Source organism: Bubalus bubalis, chromosome 5 (genome assembly GCF_019923935.1).
Source record: "Bubalus bubalis isolate 160015118507 breed Murrah chromosome 5, NDDB_SH_1, whole genome shotgun sequence".
Lineage (NCBI taxonomy): Eukaryota > Metazoa > Chordata > Mammalia > Artiodactyla > Bovidae > Bubalus > Bubalus bubalis.
This window is the reverse complement of record NC_059161.1, coordinates 107001034-107014826: the sequence shown is the minus strand read 5'-3', so window position 1 is coordinate 107014826 and position 13793 is coordinate 107001034. Positions and strand designations below refer to the sequence as shown.

Genomic DNA, 13793 nt, shown 5'->3' with positions numbered 1-13793 from the left:
GCTGGGAAAACTGGTCAACCACTTGTAAAAGAATGAAACTAGAGCACTTTCTAACACCATATACAAAAAAAAAAAAAAAAAAAAACTCAAGATGGATTAAAGATCTAAATGTAAGACCAGAAACTATTAAACTCCTAGGGGAAAATAAGGGCAAAACACTCTCCGACATAAACCACAGCAGAATCTTCTATGATCCACCACCCAGAATATTGGAAATCAAAGCAAAAATAAACAGATGGGACCTAATTAAAATTAAAAGCTTCTGCACAACAAAGGAAACTATAAGCAAGGTGAAAAGACAGACTTCAAGATGGGAGAAAATAATAGCAAACAAAGCAACAGACAAAGAATTAATCTCAAAAATATACAAGTAACTCCTACAGCTCAATCCCAGAAAAATAAACAACCCAATCAAAAAACGGGCCAAAGAACTAAACAGACATTTCTCCAAAGAAGACATACAGATAGCTAACAAACACATGAAAAGATGCTCAACATCACTCATTATCAGAGAAATGCAAATCAAAACCACAATGAGGGACCATTTCACACCGGTCAGAATGGCTGCTATCCGAAAGTCTACAAGCAATAAATGCTGGAGAGGGTGTAGAGAAAAGGGAGCCCTCTTACACTGTTGGTGGGAATGCAAACTAGTACAGCCACTATAGAGAACAGTGTGGAGATTCCTTAAAAAACTGGAAATAGAACTGCCTTATGATCCAGCAATCCCACTGCTGGGCATATACACCAAGGAAACCAGAATTGAAAGAGACACATGTACCCCAATGTTCATTGCAGCACTATTTATAATAGCGAAGACATGGAAGCAACCTAGATGTCCATCAGCAGATGAATGGATAAGAAAGCTGTGGTACATGTACACAATGGAGTATTACTCAGCCATTGAAAAGAATACATTTGAATCAGTTCTAATGAGGTGGATGAAACTGGCGCCTATTATACAGAGTGAAGTAAGCCAGAAAGAAAAACACCAATACAGTATACTAACGCATATATATGGAATTTAGAAAGATGGTAACAATAATTCTGTATGCAAGACAGCAAAAGAGACACAGATGTATTGAACAGTCTTTTGGACTCTGTGGGAGAGGGCGAGGGTGGGATGATATGGGAGAATGGCATTGAAACATGTAAAATATCATATGTGAAACGAATCACCACATTTGTTTGATTTGATACATTTGATATAGGTTTGATGCATGATACAGGGTGCCCGGGGCTGGTGCACTGGGATGACCCAGAGGGATGGTGTGGGGAGGGAGGTGGGTGGGGGATTCAGGATGAGGAACATACGTACACCCGTGGCGGATTCATGTTGATGTATGGCAAAACCAATACAATATTGTAAAGTAAAAAAAATAAATAAATTTTAAAATATATTGTAAATATACTGTTGCACTTTTATGTTGATTATGATTATTACCAACATTGTTATAATTGCAGGTAATGATATTTGTTAAATCAGTGTGATGATACATTGATTCTAATTAGTTAAGTTACTTGGAAAATGGGAACTACTGTCCCAAATTTGGAGACAGCTAGAAAATTCTTCACTCTTCTTATACTCGCCTGTAAATAGATGTTTCAAACTATTGTTTTTCAATATCAGAGATGGAAGGGAAAAATATACCAAAATAACCTGACCTGTAGAGATTTTAAACCATATCCACTTGCTAGATAAATTATATCCCTCCAACTATAGATGAAGAGAATCCAACCAAGGAACCATTGTGTTATGTAATGAATTCATTGATCCTTCCACTTACCAGCTAATTCTCACATATTCCTTCCTCCCAACTCACTTGTAAAAAACATGATCATCTGTCCCATAAAATCACAAGGATTCTCAAGGACTATAGCAAAATGTGCCAAATAATTTATTGTGGGGTTTGTCAAGAGTAACGCAGTCTTCTCTTGTCCTTGGGTTGGGATTTATGCTATTGGCTCTCAGATCCTCAGGTCTTCAGACTTGGTCTAGAATTACAGCATCAACTTTCCTGGGTCTCCAGCTTGCAAATGGTAGAATTGAAACTTAACCTCCATAACCATATGAGCCAAATCTTCATAACAAATATATGTGTGTGTGTGTGTGTGTGTGTGTGTTTAAACAAATCTACATATATAAAACAAATCATCATATAATAAATATATACATACAACACACATGCACACCCCATTGGTTCTGTTACTCTGAAGAACATTGTCTAATACAGTGATTTTCCTTTTTTTAGAGCTTTTAAATTTTTGGAGCTTTTAAAATTTTGGAATCTTGTGTTAATTTATAGTATAGAAAAAATAATAAACATAATTTACACACAATATAAAATATATATTAGAAAGAGTTACATTTAATAACTTTATTTACAATTCAAAAGAAAAAATTCTGAAAAAAATTATTATTGAGACCCTTTCATAAGGACTGATTACAAATCCTTGAAAATTTCTGCATCTTAAGAGCCCAGTTATTTTTAAATTATTAATGTGATTAAATGTTCAAGGAATTGAATGTTTTTACTCTTGAAATTATGAATTAGAAAACAGAACTTGAGGAAGGTGTTCTGAAAAAACCTAAATAGAATATTCTTTAGTGGCCGTTTTCCCTTTCTTGCATTGCAGAAGATATGTGACAGTTATTGTGTTGATACATAGTTCAAATTTTTTACAGTAATCTAGGACAGTATTATTTCCAATAATACAGTCTGCAAAGTATCACCATTGGGAAGAAGTTAGCCTCACAATTGAAAGGCTGAATTAGACATCCATCAAGAGAAGACTGTCTAGACACATGTATACCTGTGGCAGATTCATTTTGATATTTGGCAAAACTAATACAGTTATGTAAAGTTTAAAAATAAAATAAAATTAAAAAAAAATAAAATAAAATGCACCACCCTGATGGTACAGTGGTTGGAAGTCCGCCTGCCAAAGCAGGCAACCCAGGTTGATCCCTTGTCCAGAAAGAGTCCACATGCCTTGGGGCAACTAAGCCCTTGCACCACAACTACTGAAGTCTGAGAGCCTAAAGCCTGTGCTCTGCCACAAAAGAAGCCACTGCAGTGAGAAGCCTAAGCTTGGCAAAGAAGAGGAGCCCCCACTTGCTGCAACTAGAGAAAGCCTGAGAGCAGCCTTGGAGACCCAGCACAGTCAAAAATAAATAAATAAACTTTTTAAATGGCATGAAAAGGGTGACAACAGATGGAATATCTACTATTTACTTTATCACTGTAAGATGTTAGGTAACCACGGTGTTCTACCAACTCCTCAAACTTGTAAAAGAACCACAGTAGAGTCACTCAATTTATATTAATGTCGATAAGATTTTACATGGGAGGAAATGTATAATACCTTCAGTACTAGTGCTGATTAACACGGTATGAGGCAAAGGAGATGATACAAATCTGAGTGACAGGAGAACCAAGGTCTCTTGGCACAAAACCCAGCAGAAGACTGGAGTCAGTTGCACCAGCCCAAGTGAAACAGCCTGGTGAAGATTTGCTGGGACTGTGAACATTGGTACAATGTGCTGTCAGACTTTGATGTAATGATGATACATTACATTAAATATAAAGGATATTCCCATTCTGACCAATGGAACTTAACAGAGAGCACGGAGTTAGGGCCACATGTGTAGGATGTTAGTATGTGATTAAGGAGACATCACAAACCATGGAAGACAGGATGGTTTGGTTATTAGCTTTGGAAAGAGAAAAAACTGGATCTTTACCTAATTTACATATAAATATCAACTCTATTATAGAAGTGTTAAATATGTAAATGTGAGGGTAAAACTATAAAGTTCATACAAAAGAGTATCCACGTATATATATTTGTGACCTAGAGATGGAGGAAAATTCTTAAATAAAACTTCAAAAGCACAAAACATAAGGCAGAAAATGGCGAATTTTGTGAAAATTAGGAATTTATTTTCAGATCAAGAACGGGAAAAGACAATGTCTAAAATATGGCAAGGGATACAAGGAGTATATGAGTCATTAAGGAAAAGACAACAACCGCAATAGAAAAATGGGTGGAGGGATAGAAAAAATAGTTTACAGACAACACACAATAAGTAACAAGCTTACAAAGAGATGCACAAATCATTAGCAACCAGAAAAATGCAAATAAGCAGTCACGTTGTATGCATTAGACCAGAAAAAATGATGCCTGCATCATGCCATGTGTATAAGGGAGGGGCAGTGCTGGTGTGGCCTCTCTGAGTTTCACAGTGAAGAGTCACTCTACTGTCCAGGAGTGCAGCCCAGCCCACTTCCGTGCCCTTGCCTTGGCATGATCCAGCTCTCTGTTTTTCCAATCTAATGTCATTGCTCTTGTTGCCATTTAGTCGCTCAGTTGTGTGTGACTCTTTAACATCCCATGGACTGTAGCTCACCAGGCTCCTCTGTCCACGGGATTTCCCAGGAAAGAATCCTAGAGCGGGTTGCCATTTCCTTCTCAAGGGGATCTTGCTGACCCAGGGATCAAACCCATGAAGCCTTTTCCAGTCTAATATATTCTATCAAAAAATAATTTTGCTTCAAGTCCACAGATTAATGTCTTAAGAAAACTAAATATTTTATTGCAGGGTTGGTCTCACAGGACATAGTGACAATCTCTGCTATCTCTTTTGTTGGTGTTGTTATAAAAAAAGAAAACCTCCCTAGTTAGAAATAACTTTTGTAGATACAGCTGTTGTTCTCTCTGCTATTCTTGCAGCTGCAGGAGACACGGGACATTTCTATTTCTTATCTTGAGGAAACTTCTTTCTCCAGAGATTAGTAGGGCCTATAGTCTTCAAGGCTAAGTGCTAGAAACACACTGTTCAACCCTGAAAGAGGTGCAGCCCTGAGAGAAAAAGAAATCATATGGAACAGAAAAGGTCAAAATAGGATTATTAACCGATGGAATATGGAATACTTACAGACAGAAAATGGAATGTCCTTTGGACAGCAGATCAAACTCCTTTAATCAATCCTTTGATGGAAGGAGAACAAACCATTCAATCCTAAAGGAAACCAACCCTGAATATTCATTGGAAAGACTGATGCTGAAGCTCCATTCTTTAGCCACCTGCTGCAAACAGCTGACTCACTGGAAAAGACCCTGATGCTGGGAAGGACTGAGGGCAGGAGGACAAGGGGGCCACAGAGGATGAGATGGTTGAATGGCATCACAGACTCAATGGACACGAGTTTGAACAAACTCCAAGTGATAGTGAAGGACAGGGAAACTTGGCATGCTGCAGTCCATGGGGTCCCTAAGAGTCAACATGACTGAGTGACTGAACAACAGCAACAACAGATGGAATATGGAACACGAAGATTACTGAATCCATTATGACTTTATTCATAATACACCCTTTTATTTTGCATTATGAATTTCTGCTTGTGGTTCTGATACATTTATAAATTTTTATTTTATCATAATCTCTATAATTCATGTGCATTATTTATGTGTATGTATGTGTTAACATATTTAGCATTGTTATGATTCACAGAGTCACTCATAATTCCTGTGCTCCAACAGACCCAACTCCCTTCCATAAGAGACACTATTTTCCTCAATAAAAAGTAACTGCAGCTGGCTTCCCTGGGTTGAGAAAGGACCAGGAGGGGGAACGACTTCCTCTCAAGGACATGAATCATATCCAATGCAAACAAAGGCGCCTGGCTCTGAATTTTCATGTTGCCATTATTCCTCCATTTCTTGACATGTTTGTTCCTGGGAACTTGTATAAGGCAAGGAAAATAGAGGGAAGGGAGCAGCACTGGAGGCGGTACTGGATGCACAGACAGAAATTGGTTCTTGGTTGGACTTGTAGGTGCTGCTGAGTAATGAACAGGAGATCAAGGTGGCAGTTTCTGGAGCAGGATTCCACCGTCCAGTCCTCCTGTGTCCATGCCCCACACAGAGAGCACCGAGGACAGGCTAGGGGACTAGACCTGGGGACAGAGAAGGGGACAGGACACAACGGCAGGGAGTGAGGAGGCCTGACAGCGAAGGGCCTGGAAATGGCCCCAGTGTCACCAGAGGGGCCTGGGGAGGGAGCGGGTCTGATTAGGGAAGGCTGGAGAGGGCGTCTGTCCTGAATGATGCTGAGATTGTGTCCAGAACCAAACACACAGGCACAGGCTCAGCCTTCACGTCGGTGTCCGGCCATCACCCCTTGGAACTAACAGGCTGTCCTTATACCAAAGAATGACACACAGTCTCAGTATTCCATCTCTTAAGCATTTATTAGATCTGCTTCCTTCTGAGGACAGAGAACTCTCTAGGTCAGTGTCCCTGCCCTTGGGGACTCATTTCTCCATCCCAAGAGCAGAGAGAGAGGCAGCTCAGTACTTGTCAGGCAGGCCAGCAGGTCTGAAGTGGTTGGGGTCTTTGCCGCTCCGGCCCCATTCGTTGGCAAACTGGTCAGCCTTCGAGTCCTCCCGTACCTGGTCCCTAGTCATACCCTTACGCAGAGGGTCTGTGATTCCCTGAATAGTCTCTCTGGCGTTACTGGAAAGGAAGAGGGCAGGGAGGGGATTAATCCAGGACTATAAACCACAGCCCCACCCTCCCCATCTCTCCTCTTTCCAAGGGATCAATGACTCGGAGAGGAGCCAGGGAAAGAGTAGCTACAACCCTGAGGCTTCCTGGGCTCAGCCCACCTCAGCCCTGTGCTGGGTGAACAGCACCCATAGAGGGAGGGTGGAGAGTCGCCTGTCCCACCAAGTTGCTCTGCTCTTCACCCTTCAGACCTCACAGTGGGCACAGAGCAGGAGGGTGGGTAAGAGGAGGAGGGCACACAGACTACAGGAAAGTTCTCCAAGGCTTGGCCCCTCCAGGTTGTCCTAGGCAGCCAAGCTCTGCTCACCCATCCCTGCATCCCCAGGGACCCTGGTACCTGATCACTTTAGCAGCCCAGGCGCCCCCCGGTCCCCTTTGGGCAGCGTCATAGTTTCCGCGGGCGTGGAAGTATTTGTCTGCACCCTTGTAGTTGGCTTCTTTCATGTCAGAGTAGGCTTTCCACATGTCTTTAGCCCCTGGAAGGAAAAGAAAATGATGAGATGAATGTGATCATGTTTTGGTGAAAGAGAAATAAATCATTTCCTCCCACTGATTTTAGGTTTCAGCCTTCGACCAAGCCCTTGGAGATTATTTTATTGGCTTGAAATGAATACTTCTTTACTTCTCACTTACTTCCCTGATCTGAAGTTGTGAGTATCACACTTGGTACAAGGTTTATTCTGTTTGATTTCATTCTAAGTCTGTTGGAACTTTGTTTCTGGAGGTGTGTGATGTGTGTGAAGAAGAGGTTAATGCTCTTTCTTTAAGGGATGTTTGCTTATACAATGAACCTCCACCTGGAAAGATGCAGGAGAGGCTCTGACCAGAGCTTGAGAAGAAGGACGATACTGAGAAAGGCTGTGGATATAGGATACTCCCAGCCTGGTCAAGGGGAGAAATCCAGCCCTGGGGACTAACTCGGGCCTGAGTCCATCTGAATACTCAGGGCATGTTTGCACATGGGCACCCGTCAGAATTAAATCAGCAGGTGATAAAGGTGAGCTCCCTAAGAGGGCTTTGAAGAAACAGGGTAATCAGATGCAGAAAAAGGGCAACTGGACCACCAGCTCTAAAGTTCAGTGTCCTCTCCAGTAAAATGCAGGAGTAATGCCTCCCTAGGGTGGTTATGCAGAAGAACTGAGGAAATACTGGTTGAGTTTATAGAACATTGTAGGTGCTCACTATACTATCACCTCTCTGGTCCTCAGAAGGGTAGGGCAAAAAATAAATAAATAAAGGAACTAAAGTAGGATGAAGATCAGGGAGGATGGGCAGAAAACCCAACCTAGATAGGATAAAATGGCAAAGGTTTAAAAGATTAGCTCATTAGAGAAAAGAGGAAAATATAACATGGATTATAATCATAGTTCATGTAATATCTCTGTGAGATAACTTATCTTCTATTTAGGTATTAGCTATTTCAGGTGTTCAGAAAAATTGTTTGTTAAAAAAGTGAAGTCAGTCATGTCAGATTGTGACCTCATGGACTGTAGCCCACCAGGGTCCTCAATCCATGGGATTTTCCAGGTAAAAGTACTGGAATGGGTTGCCATTTCCTTCTCCAGGGGATCTTCCCAACCCAGGGATCGAACTTGGGTCTCCTGGATTGTAGGCAGACGCTTTACCATCTGAGCAACCAGGTAAGTTTGTAGTTTTGTTGAGGACTATGATATTTTTACTATAGCTATTCACCCTGAGTTACAGATTTAAAGCAGTTCCCTGGAGTCTAGAGTTCCTTAATAAGTGTTTCCAAATGCACGACATATTTGTCCTTTGGGTGCAAAACCAGGTAGTGTTGTCAGTATGTGCACAAAATCAAGTGGGGTGCTCAGTAATGGACAGATTTGCAGAGAGCCCCAGGGACTGTGGTTCAGGGAAGGGATCGTGTGTGGTTCCAGGCACCTGCATTCCACAAAGCCCCCACCCCAGACCACAGGTGATTCTCATGCAAGTCATCCTTGAACAACACTGACCTAAGAGATGAAAAGATACTTTTATCTGGGCCTGTGTGAATTTAGATAGAATAAGGAACAAACTCTTAAAACAATTATTCAGTAATTATCACAGAAAAATAATAACACCAAATAGGTTTGGGAAATAAATTACAGCCAGTTTGCTCTGGCTAGTGAGGTCTATGTCTTCTGCTATAGGATTCTCTCCAGGTCTCAGCCTCAGCAGAACCATCATCAAGGAAACTCATGCTGCCATTTACTGTGGGGAGGGGAACTCTATCGGGCTTCATGCCAAAGGCAGCAACCCCCACTCTCTGCCATCTGCTCAGATAAAGACCAGGACACGTGTTCACAGACCCCTCACCCTCCACGTGTACTCTTGTCTGGGAGGCAGTAGAAGGGCCGAGGTTGACAGCAAGGTCTCAGGATGCTGGGTTCAATCCTGCTCTGCTGGAAGATGTTGGACCCTATCTTAATCTCTTGGGGCAGCAGGTTCTCTGATAAGGGATAATGGTCCCTACATTGCAGGACTCAAGGATTAAACCCTGAGGGGGAAAAAGAGTCGATTCCTGCACATAAAGCTCTTAGACAGTCCTGAGCAGCTACTAAAAAATCAGGTGTTTTAGTTATAAGTATTCAGCGGTTGCACCCACTTCTTTGTTACAGGAGACTTGGAAATGAGCCATCTCTAGTTGCCCACGAGGGGACAGCAGAGCCTTACTGGTATTTTGGGAACATGCACCCCGCCCCCCAGATGTCTTCCTCACTCCAGCTGAAAGTTGGGGCCCATACTTTATATGACCTCGGGCTTGAGGATCCCCTAAAAGAGTGCAAAGCTGGCCAGAAAAGCTGCGGGAAGTGCTACCATGGAAACTAAGCTCCTTTTCAGCCCACCTGTGGCCTTTGCCCTGTGGGGATGTGTCCTCTGCTCAGGTCAATCTTGGGGAAGCAGACACAGTCTCTCCTGGCCCATCCTTTGGTCCTTACCTTGACCAGCTTCCTTGAGGAATGTCCCCCATCCCCGGCTGCTGACGCCCAGGATCAGGAAGCAGAAAATGATGCCCGTGGAAAGGTTCATCCTGCAACAGAGAGATGAGTGGACCTAACCAAAAATGACAGGTCTTGGGGATGAGTTGTAATGTGGATACACTATTACATTCCAAACATAAATCCCTCTGAATTTTATCTCGATAGATAGATGGACGATAGGCTGTAACACAGAGGATCCAGTTCTCATTTCCATATGAAATCTTGGAATCACAGTGATTTCCTGTGTGAAAGATTGCAACAGGCTTTTAGCATAAACCACTTTCCAGTCCAGTCATCCTCTATCAGCCCTGAGACCCAGCTGCACTGCAAGTTTCCCAAAGGCAAGAGGAGTATGTTCATGCTGCCTCTCTGTGATACGAGATGAGGTGAACGAGGCACAGGTGTCTGTGGCCTGCGTGCTCACCCCATCGCTGCCTGCACAGAAGACACAGACAAGAAGAGCCCTATTCCCTCAACTGCTCTCATCTGCTGGATTCTAATGGTCAGAACAGTAGATTCAGGAAGGAAGCAGAATTGGGCTGCAGTACAAGAATGCTGCTGAAGAGAAAGTCTCCGAAGAAGAAAAGTGTTGGAGAGTTCTAGCACCTCACCTGTGGCCGTGCCCTCCTGCTGAGGCTCCTGTTGAAGCTGAGCTGCCTGTGGTGTCTGCCTGGGAGACGGGGCTGGTGCTTTATGTACTGACACTGGCCAGTGGAGCAAATGAGAAATGGGGTGGAAGCAAAAAAAAAAAAAAAAAAAAAAGAAAAGAAAGAAGGAAAGAAATTTTGGGAAATTCCTCCTGACTAGAACACAGTATCCAAAACTTCCGGGAGCCAGCATGGGAGTTCCCACCCATGACAAAGGTCATGTGGAGAGGCCTCATATGCAAAGGCAAGTCAGGACCTGAGGCCCCCCTCCCCGAATCTGCCTGAGCGTCTACCCCAAAACCAGAATCTGTCTGTTTTACTATTTTACGACTTTTACCAACTCCTCTGACATTAACGGGGGGCTATCCCTGATCACCTTTCTCTGAAGGAAATCAACTTGGAGCTCTAGTTAATTAGCCTCCTGGGCATAATAGGAGTGTTTCAATCCAAACCCCTCAGATGGCTCTTTAACTTGCCTGACAGGTTTACCTGGACTCCTACAGCTACGCATATGATTGCTTAAAGCCTCCCAACTGCGAGAGGCACGGGAAGCTTAAGATATTCAAATAGTATAGAGCCTCTCGGAGAGTTAGAAATTGCTAGAATAGAACTAGTAGAAGATTTCATTGTTGAGCCAATGCTTGCTGCCAAGTTTCCACATCCTCTGTATTGTATCCTTGGAAGTGTATTAATTAATATAGTTGGTATATAGAAAAAATAAGTAGTGGCCTTGGTGCTAACAACTTTAGACCCTTAAGGTAATAAATTCTTTCCTTATAAAGCCATTGCTCCTCTGCCCTATAGGAATACAACTTTATCTAACACCTTCAGAGGATGGCACCAAACCTTAAAATAATTACTCTTAGGGAAAATAAGTCTTATGGTTGACAAACTTTTATCAGAGTCATAAAATGTTAATAGGCCTTCTGGCCAGAAGATGATGTAAATTACCTAAACCATTTCTATAGGATAAGTTTGCAGAAGAGAAAGCTTGGTCTCTATAAGGATCAAAGACTGCTGACTTTATGTGATTTTACACCCCCTATTATCCTCTATGCACAACTTAAGGTATATAAGCTCCCTTTGAAAATAAAGCTACAGGCCTTGCTCACCAAAGCTTGGTCTCCCCATGTCATTCTTTCTCTTTCCTTTTCCTTTTCAGGCTGATTCCCTGGAGCGCAGGGGCCCTCTGTGTTCACTTTCCTGCCTGGGCTTCTAAGACCCACTCAAGAAGGAGCCTAAGGTGGGGCACCTTCAGCTATTCAAGAGGGTGCCTGTGGCCTACGTGAACAGAGCAAGTCCCGTGCTGGGGCTTTATTGGCTTTCTGCATAAAACAAGGAATATCAGCCTCTTTTCTCTCCTCTATTTTCTTAGCTGCAAAATTCTCTCCTTATCTTTTTCTCTATTTCTCTCAGTCACCGACGCCGTCCTCCCAAGGGAATCCCTGGATCCAACCAGGGCTGGACCCCAGTACAAAACAACAGTGTTATTCTTCACTCACATCGAGTTTTCCTAGCTTGTACAATTTGCAGTTCAGAATGTAGCATATTGGACCTTTTCTTTCCATTTCAACTCTCACTCCAGTGGCAAACGTGTTTTCATCCCCCACAGTAGAGTATTGACATTTGCTGTGAAGCATGTGTATGCTTAGGTACTCAGTTGTATCCCACTCTTTGGGACCCCATGGACTGTAACTCATCAGGCCCCTCTCTCCATGGGACTCCCCAGGCAAGAATACTGGAGTGGGTAGTCATTGCCTTCTCCAGGGGAGCTTCTTGACCCAGGGATCAAAACAACCCAGATCTCTTGTACTGCAAGTGGATTCTTTACCATCTGAGTCACCTGGGAATTCCAAAGATTAACATTAGAAAAAGAGAGTTGAGTAAAGAATATGAGCATACAGGGCAAATGGAACAGCTGAACGGGTCCATTACAAGAACAGCTCAGGATGAAGCTGGGACCTCACGCTACAGCAGCAGGAAAGGAAGGAGATAGAAACTCAGGAAAATCAAACTTCCAGCACCCACATGGGGTGGATTCAGCACTGGAAAAGGGAGTCTTCCAGCTTCAAGTGTATTCATGGTCAGATGCTGTTGATGGTCATAACAGTAGGTCTTATTGAGAGGTCTTTATAATCTCGAGGAGGATGAACTATAGTGTAGAGATCTGCTGTGATCCTGTATAGAAATGACACCATAAAAATGAACAGGAAAAGTCCAAATGTATGTTAAGTTATCAGGATAGAAGGTTCAGGAAGGATACAGAGAAAGCTGATTTATGACAAGAATGCTGGAGTGTATGATGTCAGAGAATAGCTGTATCAATCAGAAAAGCAGGACTGAGCTTTATTCTGTGAGTTCAGGAAGATAATCTTGGGAGGAAATATCAGGCAGGTGCTCTCTCAGGGATGGCGTCTCTGATGAACTCCATGCCCCATCTCTACCTCTTCATTCTAAAGGGAAATTTCAAAGGTCACTGGATTTCCCAGAGGAGGAGAGATGATGCGTGTGTAATATGTCAGAGATGGTGGGGACCTAGAGGACATGGAACTGCTCTACCTGACGGTGGGTCCCTGGGTTGGAAGCCTGAGGACGGCAGGAGGGCAAGTAAGGCCCAGCCCAGGAGCACCACCTCAGGATTCTTGCCTGGAGTGTTCACAGGACAGCAGGAATGTGAGCAGTGTATCAGAGACACAGGGAAGTGATCTCCAAGACAGATGCAAGCAAATCACGGAGACTTGCCAACTGAGACGAGGGGAGATGGTAAATTAGAGTCTGGAAGGATATGGGACTTGTGCTCAAATAGTAATCCCGAGAAGAAGGAGGGCAAAGTATTTCCAATTTGTTACAAGACTCAGGGAAATATGAGCAGAACGTTAGAAAGAAGAGCGCTGGCCCAGGAGGAAGCACACCAGGTGAGGCTGACACTGTGGTCTGGGAACCACGGTCTTAGATGTATTGTTGGTGTTTAGTCACCAAGTTCGTGTCTGACTCTTTAGTGACTCCATGGGCAGTAGCCCCTCAGGCTCCTCTGTGTGTGGGATATTCCAGGGAAGAGTACTGGAGCACGTGGAGATTTCCTTCTCCAGGGGATCTTCCTGACCCGGGGATCAAACCTACGTCTCCTGCATTGCAGGTGGATTCTCTACCAATGAGCCACCTGAGAAGCCCTGTCTTAGAGTAGAACCTCTCAGAAACAGGATGATCCCTCTTTCTGGGTCTGGGACATATTTTATTTCCTGTAGGTGTAATGAGACAAACATGTAGGGCAGATAACTGACTAACAGATCACTCTGGTTTTTAACCAAGACAAAGCCAAGCAATATTTAAATATTCTCAACAGAACTTACACTCCTTGGGAAAGTTGGGTTCACTGTGGTTCCAGTAGTCAGTTGCACCAGCCCAAGTGAAACAGCCTGGTGAAGATTTGCTGGGACTGTGAACATTGGTACAATGTGCTGTCAGACTTTGATGTAATGATGATATATTACATCAAATATAAAGGATATTCCCATTCTGACCAATGGAACTTAACAGAGAGCACGGAGTTAGGGCCACATGTGTAAGATGTTAGTATGTGATTAAGGAGACATCA

General features: G+C 43.1%; 1 protein-coding gene across 1 annotated transcript; it reads right to left on the bottom strand.

The window, feature by feature from the left end:
- Nucleotides 1-6235: 6235 nt before the first annotated feature.
- LOC123465813 (serum amyloid A protein-like) lies at nucleotides 6236-10206 on the bottom strand. Its single transcript, XM_045165824.1, has 4 exons — nucleotides 10163-10206; nucleotides 9510-9601; nucleotides 6908-7046; nucleotides 6236-6519 (listed from the first exon to the last, which is right to left on the bottom strand). Exons 2-4 carry the CDS (start codon nucleotides 9598-9600, stop codon nucleotides 6354-6356), a joined length of 396 nt encoding a protein of 131 aa, XP_045021759.1. The 5' UTR covers nucleotide 9601; nucleotides 10163-10206; the 3' UTR covers nucleotides 6236-6353.
- Between the last annotated feature and the right edge of the window lie 3587 nt (nucleotides 10207-13793).